Here is an 18,132-nt window from a genome sequence, read left to right as displayed (position 1 = left end):
TGGATTTGCATTTAGTGTCTCTGCTTGAGAAAACTCTCTCTAACTGTTTCTGACAGTGAGTGAAGGTGCGATAACCTTCACATAGTTCTCCATGACAGCTCCATTGCAGAAATATCCTGTGGTTCAGGTCATCTAAAAATAGCATCCATCAGTCAGTGAGGGTCAGGGTCTCGTAGTGGCGGCGAACAGGAGATAAAACACAGTGGCTCACCTACTGACAGTCAAACACAGGACCGAGGACGCCCTGCAGGCCACATGGGGGAAGTTCAGTCTCAGGTCACACACACAAACACTGATTTCAGATGTGTGTGACATACAAACTACACTCAGTGATCACTAAAGAGAGATGTAAGAATGTTTTGTGTTAAATTCAACCAAATTCCAAATGAAATGTAATATGATACGTCTCATCATCTACAAGCTTTGTTTTGAATTTTTCCATATGGTGGCTCAGAGAGCAGGTGACCCAGGTGAGATTTGTTATCTTAGGGTGACTAAAAGTCATCAGTAACCAGCACATGTTTAATGACACACACACCCTCACGTGAGATATATAAATGAGGTGAGGAGGTTTGTTGCATTAGTGAGAAATGATTCACATTCAGAGAAGGGTTGGCGTGCTGCCCAGTTTTTAGTGGCCGTCTGAGAGCAGTTTGATCACAGAAATGGCTTTCTGTTGGCTGTTAATAGAGCCTTTAACATCAGGGTTTATATGGGATTAACATTCTATTTGTATTCAATATGCAACTCCAAGCTATACCTGCATAACTGGCTGTGCAGGGTTATTATTTGTGTTGGCTATAGGGTGAGGTTATGTACCTTTTTTACAGTCAGACTGGTAGACAAACATGAAACAAACTGTGAATATGATTTCAGGTTGGTTGAGCATATGCTATCACTGGTGTTGTTGGCAGAGGAGATGACGCCAAGCAAAGAGAAAAGTTATGTCATGCTGTTTTTTCTTTTTTTTTGTTGCACAAATCAGTAGCCTTTCCTCACATTTATGTTTATGGTTTTGGTTGTGGTATTTTTTAAAAACACATTAAATCCATACTCTACTTATATGTATCTTTATTATCTGCAGTACGCCTTTATGACTTCCTGACAACCTCAGAGAGGAAAGACAAGTCTTATTGGGCTATTTGTATTGAAGATTAAATGCAATAATCTCCCAAAATACTATTTTATTTCATGAAATCCAGTGAATAAAACACTTGTTAACTGTGATCAATTCCTATGTACTGAATTCTGTATAAATCAATTCTACATACAGTACAAAAGTTTGGACACACCTTCTCATTCAACTACTTTGAAGAATCTAAAATATAAAACATATTCTGGTTTGTTGAGCATTTGTTTGTTTACCACATAATTCCATATGTGTTCCTTCATAAAACACATTTTTACAGAATGGCTTTTATGTGATGTCGTCGTTTTAATGTTTCCTTTTAATTGGTTTTAGTATTTTATCTTATATTCGTTTACTATTTTATGTTTACCTATTTCACTTGATTTTACTTATTTTGTTTGTTTATTTGATTGTCATGTTATTTCATTTTGTTTCTTAGTTTAGTTTTATCCTAACGATTGGCTATTTGTATTGAAGATTAAATGCAATAACCTCCCAAAATACTATTTTATTTAATGAAATCCAGTAAATAAAACACTTGTTAACTGTGATCAATTCCTATGTACTGAATTCTGTATAAATCCATCCAACATATTCATTAAAAATGAAGGGAAACCATGAGGGCTATTTGTATTGAAGAATAAATGCAATAACCTCCCAAAATACTATTTTATTTAATGAAATCCAGTGAATAAAACACTAATTAATTGTGATCAATTCCTATGTACTGAATTCAGCATAAATCCATCCAACATATTCATTAAAAATGAAGGTAAACAATGAGATAATTACACAGATCAAAAAATGTATTGATTTTGCCCGGATTATAGGGGCGTGTGTTAATCGCGGGTCCCCGGTCGCTGATTGGCTACGGCGCGGTTTAACAGCCGTCAATCACCACAGAGCTCAACGCTGATTGGATACGCCTCCCTTCAGCCGCAACTCGCCATTCACGTACGTGTTACGTCACTCAAATGCAGCAGAAAGGAGAGGAAGAGCTTCTCTGACAGGTGGAGGTGAAACACTTTAACCTTTAAGGTAATAGAAAGGAGACAGATGGACGTGAATAAAGCGGAGCTGTCCGAGAGCCTCGTCATATGGGTGAGTTTATTATTTATGAATGGGAATGAGGATGTGTCGTGTGAAACCAGGAAGCACGGTGGTTTACCTGTGCAGGTGTGTAGGTGACACCACCTTTACACCTTTACACTCACCACATATGGATTTAAAACACGTTTATATGACATGGCAGCATGGTTATTGTGGATATGTGAGTATTAGTTATATGTTAAGTAACATGTGACGTCACCGCACCTGCACAGGTCTGCACAGGTGTGTGTGTGTGTGTGTGTGTGTGTGTGTGTGTGTGTGTGTGTGTGTTGTGTGTGTGTGTGTGTGTGTGTGGGACCTTGTTGATGTGTTAAGTTACAACTGTGTGTGTGTGTGTGTGTGTGTGTGTAATGTAATCCCCGGTTTAGAGGCTGATAAGAGGATGATTAGTGTCATCTGACATCTAAATCCTCTCTGAGCCACACCAGGGACCTTGTTGATCAACAGTGTTAAGGTTACAACTAAGTGCTCTGATAATAATAATAATAATAATCTTTATTTATGTAGCACATTTCATGCAGACTAAGTAGCTCAAAAGTGCTGCACATTTGAACAAATTAAAAGATAAAAATAGATAAGATAAATAAAATAGTAACAGAAGAAGAAGTTTATACAGAGCAGCAACAACAGGACATTTCAGCATATCGATAAAACAGAAAAACATATTACATTTAAAAAATGTAGATATATATATATACAGTACCAGTCAAAAGTTTGGACACACCTTCTCATTCAATGGTTTTTCTTTATTTTTTATTTTATTTTTTTCTACATTACATTACATTACAGTCATTTAGCAGACGCTTTTATCGAAAGCGACTTACAATAAGTGTATTCAACATAGGTATTCAAGAGAACTACTAGTCACCTGAAGTCATAAGTGCATCTCCTTTCTTAAACAAGCATCTAAGAGCATAAACCAGAGCAAACGTACAGAAACAAACTAATACGAATACAATAAGTGCAACAAACTAATACGAATACAATAAGTGCAACAAACTAATACAATAAGTGCAACAGACTAATACGAATCCAATAAGTGCTACGAGGAAGGCTCAGGGTAGTACTTCATGAAGAGGTGAGTTTAAAGATGGGCAGCTACTCTGCTGTCCTGACATCAGTGGGGAGTTCATTCCACCACTGAGGGGCCAGGACAGATCGGCCGCAGGGACCTCTGAGCGACGGGGCAACCAATCACCCCGAGGCAGCAGAGCGAAGTGGTCGGGCGGGGGTGTAGGGCTTGACCATGGCCTGGAGATAGGTCGATTAATATTGAAGACATCCAAACTATGAAGGAACACATATGGAATTATGTGGTAAACAAACAAATGCTCAACAAACCAGAATATGTTTTATATTTTAGATTCTTCAAAGTAGTTGAATGAGAAGGTGTGTCCAGACTTTTGACTGGTACTGTATATAAAAGTGATTGAGTACATACAAGATCAATTGAGGGATAGTTTTGGGACTAAGTGCTGTTATTGAAGAATGCTTGGCAAAATAGATGTGTTTTTAGCTGAAGCTTGAAAGTGTCACCTGAGGCTGCCTCTCTGATGTTTTTGGGGTAGGCTGTTCCACAGTTTGGGAGCATATGTGAAAAAGGCTGCATCTCCAATTTTCCTTTTCCAGAGGTTTTGAGGAACTAGGAAACCAGCAGTGGAGGATCTAAGTGTTCGTGGAGGAACATAGAGCAACAGGGAGTCTGTGATGTAGGCTGGTCCTCAGCCATTTAGAGCTGTCCTTGGAGGACAACAATGTCCACGTTAATAAACAAATATGAATATATTAACATTGTTTTCCACTTACACAGAGTTACAATCAATATCACTCCTGATCATAACTAACAAGTATTCATTCATTTTAACTCTTAAAATGCCAGCTTGTTTGCATAATGCCACTGTTTGTGTTTTATGAAACAAAACACAAACATTGAATCATATTCTGTATTCAAACTGTTAGGGGCACACTTTTTGTTCACCGTCTGTCATATGTCAATGAGCAACAACATTGATTTTGATGCGTTTATTTTTTTTTTTGTACAATAGAACCAGTGAAATAGCATGTATTTGGGCAATAATTTGAATTATGGCTCAATCTGGTGGACAACAACAATTTTAAGCAAGGGTTCTCGATTAAAAGCCTGATAGAATACAAAGCAAGATTTTATACTTAAATGGCCGTGGGGAAATTGTGGTTTTAATGGGTTTCTATGGGGACATTTTGTATTTTTATCTAGTGAGACACAAGAGTTGAGTTAGCCTACTTCCCAGCTGTGGTGGAAGAAAGATTCAGATCTTTGACTTAAGTAAAGAAAGCAATACAACAGGGTAAAAATACTTTGTTTCACATCCTGCATCCAAATCTTAACTATCAGCTTAAACGTCTACGTAAAGCCATGATTGATCTGGATTGTAATTCGTTAATTATTTATGTTTAAGCATCACTAATATTGTAGATCATAAAGTTCGGACTAATTTCAGCTACTTACTATACTGCCAGATAGTTTAATATATAACTATGAACCAAACATTATAAGTCAATGCATATTTTATATTAATATTATAATAATTCTTATTGTTATTGTTATTTTTATTATTATTATTACCAATGTTTTATTTCCCTGTTTCTCCATGGATTGCTGGCCGGTCTTTGTGCTGATGCTGTGTTTTGTGCCCCTCAGCTGCAGACCTTCAACACTCCTGCACCCTGCAGAACAGTGGAGGAGCTGACCACTGGAGCAGCAATATCACAGGCACTGCATCAAATGTGAGGGAACACACACACACACACACACACACACACACACACACACACACACACACACACACACACACGCACACGCACACGCACACACACACACACACGCAAGAATACAAAATACTGTAGGTTATCCAGATCTCTCCCATTAATCATGATATGCGGCGACTCTGCAGATGCATTTTTTTTTTTATACCAATACCAGTATTGGAAATGCCTCAGATACAGCCTTTAATGCTGGATCGGGTATCAACAAGCATGGGAATCTTTTATTGGATACCATGTTATCATATGGTAGTGAAACATCTCTAGCTAATACATTTTTCGAGAGTCCTGATTCCAGATTTTAACACTTATGCACAAAAACTACAGGATAATTCATTTTTGTTGACATTTCTTTTTGTAGTAAAAAAACATTTTAGCAGTAATGTAAATCAGCAACAGCAAACATCAGATTTTGTTCCCAGACCCAGAAAATCACACAACGCCGGATTGTTTTTAAGTTAACTAATCGGCAGCAATTTCTGTTCATGTAGATTTATTTTACAGGAAGGTGATACCACACTTTCCTCGGACAGCAATCTTCAGAGTTCACAGTGAAGAAAAAACTCCCCCTTAGTTATTTGTACTGTCGCTGTTACTCTCCACCTGCATGTGCAACACATAGCTGAATGAAAGAACGCTCCTTTTTTTTTATAGGTATTATTAAAAAAAACAAATCCTGAGTACTGTAGGAAATAATTGAGTAAGTAAAAGCAGGTTGAACAAAAGCCAACATTCAATAATTTCTAAAAGAATGTGCCCTTGAACGGCCCACTATTAATTGAGTAGTCCTGTGTAGATGAGCTGTTGACCCCTCTGTCCCCCCCGCTGCAGAGACCCAGTCTGGTTCTCTGACGGATGGCTCGGCCGCATCAAAACAGACGTGGATGATAACTGGAGACTGAAGGTATGAGCAGTGCAGTCTTCCCCATCCTCTCTCTGTCCTCTCTGACTTTACCCTTCAAGTTTGCTGAACCCCCCCCCCCCCCCCCCCCCCCAACCCCCTTCCTCCTCCACTTGTGTGCTAAATCCTCTGTTTGCTTCAACCCTGCCAAACTGTCCTTGACACTGACCTCCTTCTTCCTGCCCAAGTGGTGCTTCTCCTGGCTTAACACGCACTCTGACTCCTCTGGTGAAATGTGTACATGTATGTTTGTCCAAATATGTCGGCTACATGTAACATCATTTAGAAATGTAAATGCATGCCGTTCTCTCTCCCTCTGTTTGGCTGTGACTGTGTTTCCCCTGTTGCCGTTTTCCCCTCCATGATAGGCCTCTTTCACATTGGACATTTTGACAAGTAAAATAGTAAATTCATAAAAAAAATGAATGGCGGCTGAATTGCATTGAGGTGACTCAATATTTTGCAGGCTTGGCTTACTGGTACACAAGGATAGAAACTATTAATTACAGGTCTTCAATAAAATAAGCTACAGAGCTACTGTGCTGACAGAGCTAACTCTGCTCTGAATATCAAATTTAGCACATTTAGTGTTATTAACTTTTTCTGCTAAGACAAGTCAAAATGTCTTCTGAGGAAAAAGGCATATTTCCACTTGTGTACATTTGAAAAGTCTTGATTTTTTTCATAGCATGAACATCAGTTATGTTTGAAGTGAATCTGTGTTGTGAGTTTGTCCTCTTGATTCCTGCTTTTGACTATAAACTAAGTTGATAATGTTTAATAATCTTGTATGTTTGATTTCAGATGAACAACCTGAAGAAGATCCTTCAGATGGTGGTTGATTATTACTTTGAGGTAAGTTGCGGTCGTGCACACAATATCCTTCCTTGTGTTTGCACCGTTGATGGGTGATTGGGAGAGACTCCTGTGTGTCCGCTCAGTTCCTGTGGGATTTGTAGTCTGAACTGTTTACGTAGTGCCAAGCCCCAGGAGCCGAGCAGTTGAGATCAAAACAAGCATCAAGAAGTTCCATCCTAAAAACATCCACAATTTATTAAATCCACTTTGACAAGTCAACACACAACTGACATATTTTATTCATCAATCGTCTTGGTCCTTGCAAAACTCTTCTTCCACAGCTGTTTACACGTTAAGCTCTTAAAATAACTGTTATCTGTTTCCGTACCGTCAGATCTTAGCCGAGGAAATCTCAGACTTCCGCTTGCCAGATCTGCCCCGGGTGGCGGAGCACTCAGACCCCGTGGAGCTCGGGAGGCTGCTGCAGCTCGTACTGGGCTGTGCTGTCCGGTGTGAGCGTAAACAAGGTATGTGGCTGCTTCTGATACCTACAGTATACTTGCGCTGCACAGTGGAGATAGAAAGGGAATTGTCCCATCAAAATCCCGTTGGGTTAAGGCCCGAGAGTATGAACAATGTTCGGTTATTGCCCTGCCAAGCCTCTGACAAAAGGCAGAGATAATCGGATAAAGACGGCCTGGCTGGGAAATCAATGACTGCAGTGTTGCATTTGGAAGTGGGACACAAGTGCAGAAAAACGAATAAACCATACAGTCAATGTGTGTAGCTGATGAATCTCTCTCGTTCTGTTGACAGAGTACATTCAGATCATCATGACCTTGGAGGAGTCTGTGCAGCATGTTGTCATGACAGCCATCCAGGAGGTCAGTCCATCCTCGTATCTAATGTCTCCCTGACTCAGATTGCAGATGTTAAAGATATACGGACAAGCTTGGTTTAGCTGTTGCGAATCTTTGAGTAACTTTTAAAGAGAATTCAACAGCAGTAGTTGCTTGCATTTGACTTTGCAGATATTCTAATGAGTCTGAATGATCCATAAACCCAGTGACACTTTTTCCTCTCCAGCTCATGAGTAAAGAGATCATGACCCCGTTTGGAGCAGAACTGTCGGGGGACTTGGAACAGCAGGTCAGTTTCATAATGTCAGAGATTCCCAACTGGGAAATCTTGCTTTGTTTTCACAAAGTTCGTACTTTCTGCTGTGTATTTCTCTAAACAAATTTGAAATGTGCAACGTAAAAACAAAACAAAAAAAGTTTGACTGACCCTTGATATGCGATATAACTTTTATATTATTATTCAAAAATGAATTGAAAAACCTATTAAATGATTATGCTATGATTCTTTTTTTTTGCAGGGATCTGTACCAAACAGAGATGTTTACTGAATTCAAAATGTTATTTTTACCCACAGCAAACGGCTGTACCTACACTACACTACTCGCTCTGCTAATGCTGACAGAGAATCATTCAAAAATGATTTAGTCTTCTGCTAGTGCTGCATTCTTATGCGAATGCTCTGATTCATAAATGTAATATTTTACATTTATGAATCAGGGTTCTGGGACAGAGGATGTCGCATGTATACAGATTGTAAATTTGGGATTTTGGGCTGTACAAAATAAACTGAATTGAATTGAATTAATATTTGATTTTGAAATAGTATTCTTAGGTAGTTGTTATTCAGTGTATCTATTGAGTGGTTTAATCAATTTTTTTATTTTATGAAAATGGCTTCGACAGTCACTTCATCCTGATGCCTGGCCTGGGTGTTAGTCCGCCTTTTGAGACTTCTGGTCTGAGTATTGCAGTAGTTATGTGAATGTACTGTACATGTTAGTTAATTCTGCTTCTCCTTCTTGTGTCCAGCTGAAAAAAGCCCTCGAGGAACTCACTGAACTTCTAGCAGAGAAGGAAGCCTTAGCCCAACGCTGTCAAGAGCTCGACGTACAGGTGAATACAAAACTTAGAAACACACGCTTGAGTACATTAATATGATTTATTTACAGCTGTCCAGCCTCAGTGCTTTCTATAGGTTTGCCGATAGTCAGATATTCCGTGTCTATGCACACATGCATGCATGCCTGCGGTACGGTATAAACAGGAGTTGTGTAATTCGCTGTAATGCTTGGGTCCATTGTCTGGAGCTGCTGTGGCAGAAGGACTGTGGGTTTAGAGTCTGGGCTCTGCTGGTCCCACTGTGGCATCCAGCCCACGCTCTGCCACTGCCAGAAGGCCTCACTCAGCACTGTACAGGCAGACTAGATGTAGAGCAGGCACTGATCAAATGTTCAACTGGACTCTCGACAGATTGATTTGTTCAGTCACCAGTCTTGCTCATCTCTGGCCGCAGCGAGGTAAGTCCAACACGGCAGAACTAAACCCATCTAAACCAGCTTCTCAAATGTGTTGACTCTAACTCCGCTAACAGACGGCTCGATTAGGTATTCTGTGTGAGACGAGTCAGGCTATTTTTGTTGTGTTGTTCCAGTAATTCACCCTGGAGCACTGTCTGTTTTATAATACCCATTTTGTTATCTTCTTTTGGTAAAAGCAAAACCATCATTTTGTAAGGCATCTTGTTTTATGTGAGACTCAAAGTATAGTTCATGGGATGAGACAGTAAAAGATATGGCTGGGAAATAATTTAATATTATTTTTCATAGACTTAATTATATAGACTTCATAGACTTAATAATTCTTGATATAATGATGATTATTTCTTTATCATTTTGCAAAATGATCTTGTCTAATTTAATCATTCCAACCATAATGAACGAAATTAGCAGCTGAAGTTTCTTTATTTTACATGTGTGACAAGTTGTGTCAATTGTAATGCTATTTATAGTAATATTATCATGTTTTTCTTTCTATACAATATATGTTTCAGAAAAATGTTTTGTTATGATATTGATTTGAACAATGTAGCCCAGCCTTAGTTAAACGTATAGATTTCTAATGTTAGACGCAGTTCCTAGAGGATGTTTCGATCTAGTTTGTAGTCGTGTTGTACGCAGGACTTTTAAAACAATGGCAAGTTAATCTCCGACTAACAGTCCAGTGTCTGGTGGTAAAAAACATGAGGGAAACGATGGGTGAGAAGGGTGAAGAAACTAACTAACCGTGTATTAACATGTTTGCTTAAAGTGCACTTTGTCTGGGCTCTGCTTCCAGCATGGATTAACTGAACTGTTTGCTTTAACAGCTGGGAGAGGAAGAGGGTTCATCTGTAACGTGTCTTTTGATGCTCAGATGTGACTTCGCTGCTTTGCATGAAATAATTGACCAAAGAGAGATTTAACACAGATTCTTTCTGCTGACTTGACACAATTATTCTTTTTGGTTTGTATATTTAAAGGAATAGTTTGGATTATTTAAAATGGGTTTGCATGAGGTACTTCTCCATAATCAGTATATTGTATACAGCAGATGGAGTTTGGAGAAACTAAGACAGGAGAACCAGCCCGGGCTCAAAGCAATGTACCGCTGTGGAATTAATAAATGAATCAATATCAGTTTAAATGTACGCTATATTTAAATATTTTTTATTTAACTACCATCTGTCAGCCTTTTTCTTTTACGGAGAACTGAAGCCATTCTATCAATCTAATTTCTTTTTAAAGCCACAAAACCTCATTAACAAAACCAGTAATTTAACCTAGCAGAACACAGGAGTTGCTGGTCTTCCTCTACCTGGATCTGTTAGTTAGTTTGTGTTACTGTTTAACTTTGGTGAATTCAAACTAACCCTTTAAAACAACAAAGTCACACAATAACCCAAACAAACTAAACAACTGGGGCCGTGGTAAACCAGCAACTCCTGTGTTCTGCGAGTAAAAAAAAAAAATACAGTTTTTGTCAAAAGAGTCTGTAATCTTTGCTCTCTTCAAAACATCCAGTGTCAATTCAATGCGGAAAGGGCTGTCTGATGGCATGTAAAGCAGGGCAAATGTTTTAAATGAAGCACTTAAGCACTAAATGTAACACTTATATCGATTACAGTATGTCTTCATTTTTTGGTGGCTAAAATACGTTTTACGTCAGCAGCAGTTCATTGCTTGCTCCCTTGCTTGTACTGCTGCTGTTTCTACTGTGGGTTTATACATTTACTATGGATAAGTACCTCATACAACCCCACTTCAAAAAACCAAACCATCCCTTTTACCATTGTTAAATTGTATCACCTGTGAGAGTTGCTCTAAACCTTATTGTACCTGGACAGGTGGCTGTTCTGCAAGAGGAACGGAACAGCCTGTTGGCTGAGAACGATGTCCTAACAGACCGAGCCAATCAGCTGGACACATTCGACGACCCGAGCACCCCCTCAGGAAGAAAACACAGCCAGCTGCAGCAACAGTTAGAGGTGGTGCAGGAGGAGAACTTCAGGTGTGCCCACGTTCTGATTAAAACATACCGCTGCAAACCTTCATCACGGTTTGCAAAAGTCTGAACGCTTACGTGTTTTTGCATCTTTTTAGGCTGGAGGCCGCTAAGGATGACTACCGGATCCACTGCGAGGAGTTGGAGAAGCAGCTGATCGAGGTTCAGCACCGTAACGACGAGCTCACCAGCCTGGCAGAAGAGTCTCGAGCCCTCAAAGATGAACTGGACGTTCTGAGGTTTGTGTCTGTGTGGGAAGCGAAGGTTGATCAAGTAATACAAGTTTTTTTCAGCTACTTTCTCTCGTCAAGGCACAGAATACAAACCAACCTCTCTTGCTGCCTGAAAATAAGAATATAGTTGCACTTTCCTGAGCCTGTTAAGTGGATAGGGAAGGTCAGCTCATGATTTCACTGATTAGCTCCTGTTTTCTGGTTGAGCTTTTGCTAATTAGTCAAATTAGAAAAAAAAATCTCCATACATATTTCTATCAACTGTTCTTGAAAGAGTAGGTTGACCTTTTGCATGAGCACAAATGAGAAGAAGCAGGAAGGAGAACAACAACAACAACAACAACAACACAAAATGTTATATTTCAAAATAAAGCAAAATGTAACAGTTCTTCATCTGTGTGAGTGGAGAGACCAGAGATTAGACCCCTAAGGTAGAAGCAGTTGGAGTCATAGTTATTCTTTTATATCTGTTTTTAAATTTATATTTATCTTGCATTCATATACTGTAGGAACTGCTCCGATCGGGTGGTGATGCTGGAGGCCTCGGTGGACACATACAAACGTAAACTGGAGAATCTCGGTGATCTGAAGAGGCAGATGAAGCTTCTGGAGGAGAACAACATGACCTACATGCACAACACTGTCAGCTTGGAGGAGGAACTGCGCAAGGCCAACGCTGCCCGCGCACAGCTCGAGTCCTACAAGAGACAGGTGAGTTTAAAGAGAATTCATGTCATAAATCTCACACGGTACAGATCTTATTTTAAGTGTAACAAATTATTTTATTGGTTTGCTGTGTGTCAGGTCATGGACCTGCACAAGAAGTTGTCTGAGGAGTCGCGGCGAGCAGACAACCTGGCCTATGAGATGAAGAAGTTGGAGGAAAAGCACGAAACTGTGATGAAGGAGAAAGAGGTGAGGCAGCGTTTAAAATGTGTCAGGAGGAATCTGTAGAAGGATTCTTTTTTTTTTTTTTACTCTGGCTGTGGTAACATCACTTGGTTGTTTTTACATATCTTCCGCTTCAACCTGAATTTGTTGTGTTTCAATCATTTCATCATTAAAAAGAATGTATAAAGGAGTAAAGGACTAATGCCACAGCAGGAATTGGAAAAAACTTGTTATTGCAATTATCTTCAGCAGACTCGACTAATGTGACAGTGTCTTAACATGTCTCCCTAAGAAACATTTTCCATCGAGAAAAGCCATTAGTGCCACTCTCTGATCTTATTTATATTTAAAAATGTGTATATAAAATATATAACTTGTGCTATTGCAGCATCTATTCTCTTCTTTTCTGTTTTAATCTATTTCAGTTTTTCTGTTTTATTCTTTTGGCTTTTTAAATGGCTGTTTTTTATTGTACTTAAATGTCCTTTTTTTTAATAATGTATTTCTTTTGCACTTTGTCTCGATGCTTTCAATTATTTATGTAAAGCGCTTTGAATTGCCTTGTTGCTGGAATGTGCTGTATAAATAAACTCCCCTTGCCTCCATTAGAGGACCATCATGGAGAGAGATTCTCTGAAGGAGATCAATGAGGAGCTGCGATGCACTCAGGCTCAACAGCATCAGCTCTCCCAAGCAGGTATGTGACCCCATAGTAATAACTGACATAAATTACTTTTCCACTTTGATATTCTAAAGCACACATACTTTTTTTTTCAGTTGGTATTTTGCCTTCTAGCAGCCCCAGCCATGAAAACCTGGCAGCTGAATTAATACCCATTGAGTACAGGTAATAGACTATGATTCTGTCAATGTAGAATGTGGTAACTTTCTTATTCAGTGTTGTGTGTGTGTGTGTGTGTGTGTGTGTGTGTGTGTGTGTGTGTGTGTGTGTGTGTGTGTGTGTGTGTGTGTGTGTGTGTGTGTGTGTGTGTGTGTGTGTGTGTGTGTGTGTGTGTGTGTGTGTGTGTGTGTGTGAAAACTGACATTGTGTGTGTGATTGTTCAGAGAGAAGTTCATCAGACTGCAGCATGAGAACAAGATGTTGAGAGTGCAGCAGGAGGAGTTTGAGAGAGAGAAGATCGCTGCACTGCAGAGCCAGCTGGAGGAGGCCCACAAGACACGCAGTGAACTGGACACCGAGAACAGGTTAACAGATTTATAAACATTTATCAACCAAAATGAGTGTGTATATGCAGGTTATTTAAACAGGGGAAGACGATTGACAGTAGACAAATATGCCTTTCTGTTATTTTTTTTCTGGTATTGCGTTCAATGTCACAAACGTGCGGGAAAATAGAGTTAGTAATCAGTGAAAATGTCCCGGTGGTAACTACTTTTGTTATATCTGTTACTTATTCATTCTCTCTTTCAAACTTTCAAACTCTCAAACCACAGTTGGTGATTGCTGGAACAGTGGAACGTTTTTATTTCTTTCTGACACTTAATCAAGTGTGTTTTACAGTGATCATTGAGGTAAAATGACTGTTTCTGTCAATGGAGTCTGGTAGCTTTGAGGAGCCGATATAACACTCGTTTCATTTCACATCTAACTCTGTGAATCAAGGGTTTCTTTTGACCAAACTATAGGTGATGATTGTTGGAACTGTGGAAAGATGCACCAACATGGTTTTGATGGGTTTTTATTTTATTTCTGTCGGGTTTGAATTAAGTTTTTTATTTTGACGATCAGCGTGGTAAATTTACTGTTGACTGACTGAAGTCTGGAATCTGAATTATTATAATTGTCTTGTTTATTTTATTTATTATATATTAACTTAACTGCGCGTCGCACAGCATCGCAATGGAAAAGGGTGGAAAATGAGTGTGTCCACCCAGGTGTCATGTTTCCATCACTGCCCATCTGAACTACAGCAGTTAAATACCAGTGACTTCTGCAGACTCATTTGTCCTGTAAATGACTTTTACCCTTAAAAGAAATGCCAGTGGGTATTGGGTAGTTGTTTTTTTTGTCCAGTGGGAAAGCAGCTCTCATCTCTCTTAAATCAGCAACAGGTTGACGTGATGGAGGTTCTTTTTCTCCATCGCCATTTGCTGCTTTGCTGAAGTTACCTCTGTTATATTTTGTGTGCCGATGTATAATGTTAAGGTGTATTCTTTGGTTAATATTTCCCTCCTCTTCACTGTAATCAATCTTCAGATTGAGTCGAGAGCGGATCAGTGAGCTGCAGCAGCAGGTGGAGGACCTCCAGAAGGCTCTGCAGAGTCAGGCGGCCAAACCCGATGATGTGAGTGTTCCAGGAGCGCTGGCACCCGTACAGAGCTAACCTTATTAGGCTCTTCAGACTTTGTGCTGGCACGGCATTATAGAAGGAAATCACATTAGTGAATGTTTTCAGACAAAAAGTTAATCTTACTTAGACGTGATTCTTTTTCAAATGTGTTTATTTTACAGTGCACAACCTTTTTATTGTACTTGTAAAAGCTTTTAATCTTTTCTTTTTCAGTCAAACCTGAAGCGTAAACTGGATGCGCACATGTAAGTGTGAATTATGTGTCAATCCCTGCATAAAAATTGAGAGATATAAAATGAATGCATCCTCCAGCAGAGGGAGGTAAAGAAACAACATGTGTCTCCTCAGGGTCCAACTGAACGAGGCTCAGGACGAAATCATGAAGAAGAAAGAGCTGCTGGAGGACCTTCAGCCTGACAACACTCAAACCTGTGAGAATAAATGTAGCCTTCTCTCATAATGTAGTTTTCTCTGCAACGCTGCATTAATACTCAGCAGAGCAATATGAGTGTAGTGAAACCTCTTCATTTCTTCATTGCCTCTTAGCCTTGAAGCTGGATGAGCTGAATGCTGCTCTGAAGAAGAAGGACGATGACATGAGGGCCATGGAGGAGAGGTACAAAATGTACCTGGAGAAAGCTCGCAATGTAAGTGAAAAGATAATATAAATACTGTTTTTTACTTATTTGTGACACGTTCAAAATTAATACTGAACAAAAATAAATGAAAATAAAATGGTGTTTGTAGGTTATCCGAGCGCTGGATCCCAAACTGAACCCGGCCACCGCTGAGATCCAGACTCTGAGGAACCAGTTAGCAGATCGGGACAAGCAGATGCTCAACCTGGAAGTAAATCTGATTTTTAAATCTATCACAGTACAACATGCATTGTTTTTTTTTTTAAAAAAGGACTTGTTTGATTGTTTTTCAAGCTTCACTCATGTTTGGTTGATTTGCCTCTGCAGCGTCAATGTGAGCAGGCCAAACTGAGAGAGTATGAAGAGAAGCTGATCGTCACTGCGTGGTATAACAAGGTAACACATATTCAAATTATCTGATGAATATTCTGCCTTTTTATGACTTTATTGTTCAGTTCAGTCACTGTCATCCCAAATAGGAAACTTAATTTGCAGTCAGGTGCATGAGATAAAAAAACAAGTACAAAAGAATTATTACAAAACAAAAAGTACAGGGTTTTTTTCCTTTACATATGAGATCCAGAACAAAAAAATACACAAAACCACAACACAACAATCTATAAAATTCTAAATTACATGTGCAAATTTAGCAGAGTAATTGCACAGGGAACAAATTAGTTTTTACTCTTATTGCTCATGAACCTTGGAATGTTCAACCTGAGGAAAGAGTTTTTTCAGTCTTAGGCTTTGGTCATTTCAATTTGAGTTTTTGACTGATCGGTTAGTGATCGGATATATTTTGTGGTCAAAGGACTTTTCCTCCCAGTATTAGTAAACTTATTTATTGAAGAATGGCCGCTTACAAAGCTCCACTAATTTGCTAATGAACACGTTTTTTTAAATGCTTTTATTGTGAAGCGGCAAAATCAGGATATGTTGGGCTTTCATGAGCACTAACTGAACAGGACTCAGACAGCCGGTCTCTTAGCTGTGCTCGAGCCTGGATTTTCCTCCTCTCTTCCCTTTGCCCTCCCTCTCAGGAAGGGAACTCCTAAATGGGAGGGGGGAAGATGATGTCGACGTACAGTCTGAGTGATAAATTGTCCAGATTGTGACCACAACACTGTCTACATCTAACCTAGATCGGATCCCAATGTGAGCAAGATTCATTCTCTGAGTGCACACAGTGACAAATGCATCCTGGCATGATCAGATGACAAAAAAAATCTAAGTGAAACCACGTCCTTATATAAATCTGGCCTCATGAAGAACCTGCTGGTTAAAGATAGTTGTCAGGGAGGTCTGTTGGAAACTTAAAGCCACATTCACAATAAAGCTTAGGTGTCTTTAGTCCCGAATGTTCAGTTTATTTACCAAGCAATCATAGTAAAAATAAGAACGACACAATAAAAGACTTATAAAACAAAAACTTATTAGTATCTTAGTATCTAACTTCCTAATGAAGAAAGAGTTGACACTCCAGCTTTGTCTTGTCTCCATCCTCAGAGTCTGAACTTTCAGAAGCTGGCGATCGAGTCTCGTCTCGGCGGCTGCACCTCCTCCGTTCTCTCCCCCGGACAGTCCTTCTTGTCCCAGCAGCGACAAGTCTCCAACGCCCACGCCGGGCGCTTTCCACCAGCGTGCCTGCCGCTACCTCCAAGTAGACCTTGTCAAAGAGTCACTCACGTCTCACCTTCCATTCAGTTAAAGGAGACAAACACTCTCCCTCACCTCCCTCCCACCAGAGAGCACTACAAGTGACCTTAAACACATCTGCTCTCGGAGCTTGGGGGAGGGGTCACCGATCAGCTGACCGGGATCAATACGCACTTGCTGATCAAACACAACTTTATTGGTCACAAACCTGAGACTATAGCAAACAGTCCCACAAAACACAGGCTACAGGCTGACCTTTCATAGACCAGGAACCCACCTTTTCTTTTATGGTAGCGAACACTGTCCCAACCCGTAGACTGTGGAGCTGAATTCCCTTTTGTCCTGATCCATGTGTTTGCTTTGCAGCTCAGCTGAATACTTTATAATCAACATAGCCTTCAGTCTCTTATATCCTGTCATGATGTGCACTTGAAAAGGAATGAGAGAAATGTAAATGAATGCTTAACTATTTTATTCCGAAATTGGAGCCCGTAATATACATAAATATATGAATGTGATTTCTTTTTTTCTTTTTTTTTTTTTAAACTTGAATTCTAAAGCCAACCAACTTCAGATGATTGTTGATTTATGGAAAACTATACCATCATACTATGCAGTGAAGGGAGTACTATTGTAGTCAAGATTGCAGCCCACTGCTCCTCCGGGATGGTCAAATGCAGAGAATTGTAATTTCCCCATTGTGGGACTAATAAAGGCTTAATTATTATTATTATTATTATTATTATATTTGGTGCTGGACACCAACTGCTTTAGAGCATCAAACATCAGTCACAGATTCATGTTTTTTTTTTACTTAAATGGAACAAGCCCATCATGTGAAGCTGTGAAAACCCTATAAATCCCATTAAAGTAATATTTCATTCCCAATATGACCATTTGTATATCAAATACTCACCATGTGTTGCTTTGAATTCTTAAAGAAATCATTGTTTGAAGTCGTGATGAATTAAAGTAAATGGAGTTAGCTTTTAACAACAGCAAAACTTTATCGAAACATCTGTTTATATAATATAATCCAAGTCTCATTTATCCACTCATTTGCTCAGTTATTCCCAAACACATGCATCTTTGCTAAAACCTTAAAATCTTAAACACTCACTCTTTTGCTTGCGCAGATCCACTACTGGAAGTGTTTTTAAATAGAAAGGTTTTAGCGAAGATGCATGTGTTTTTTATATATAGTTTTGCTGTTATTTAACTCCAATTTATCAAGACTTTTTGCATATTCTGTTCGCTGCAAA

At 39.3% G+C, this 18,132-nt stretch overlaps 1 protein-coding gene across 1 annotated transcript; it reads left to right on the top strand.

Annotated features, from left to right (window-relative positions):
* The first annotated feature begins 2,092 nt into the window (after positions 1–2,092).
* hook1 (hook microtubule-tethering protein 1) lies at positions 2,093–16,975 on the top strand. The gene is given in 23 exon segments (XM_054602404.1): positions 2,093–2,230; positions 4,920–5,005; positions 5,873–5,945; positions 6,747–6,797; positions 7,135–7,267; positions 7,557–7,624; positions 7,827–7,889; positions 8,630–8,713; positions 10,983–11,146; positions 11,239–11,379; positions 11,883–12,084; positions 12,178–12,288; positions 12,874–12,961; positions 13,042–13,111; positions 13,330–13,470; positions 14,483–14,570; positions 14,790–14,821; positions 14,925–15,007; positions 15,123–15,223; positions 15,324–15,425; positions 15,542–15,610; positions 16,721–16,831; positions 16,834–16,975. Coding segments are annotated over 23 exon segments (2,151 nt in total). The 5' UTR covers positions 2,093–2,185; the 3' UTR covers positions 16,879–16,975.
* Positions 16,976–18,132: the final 1,157 nt, after the last annotated feature.

This window comes from Anoplopoma fimbria, chromosome 8 (genome assembly GCF_027596085.1).
Source record: "Anoplopoma fimbria isolate UVic2021 breed Golden Eagle Sablefish chromosome 8, Afim_UVic_2022, whole genome shotgun sequence".
NCBI classification, from domain to species: Eukaryota; Metazoa; Chordata; class Actinopteri; order Perciformes; family Anoplopomatidae; genus Anoplopoma; species Anoplopoma fimbria.
Note: the sequence above shows the minus strand (reverse complement) of the source record. Positions and strands in the feature narration are given on the sequence as shown.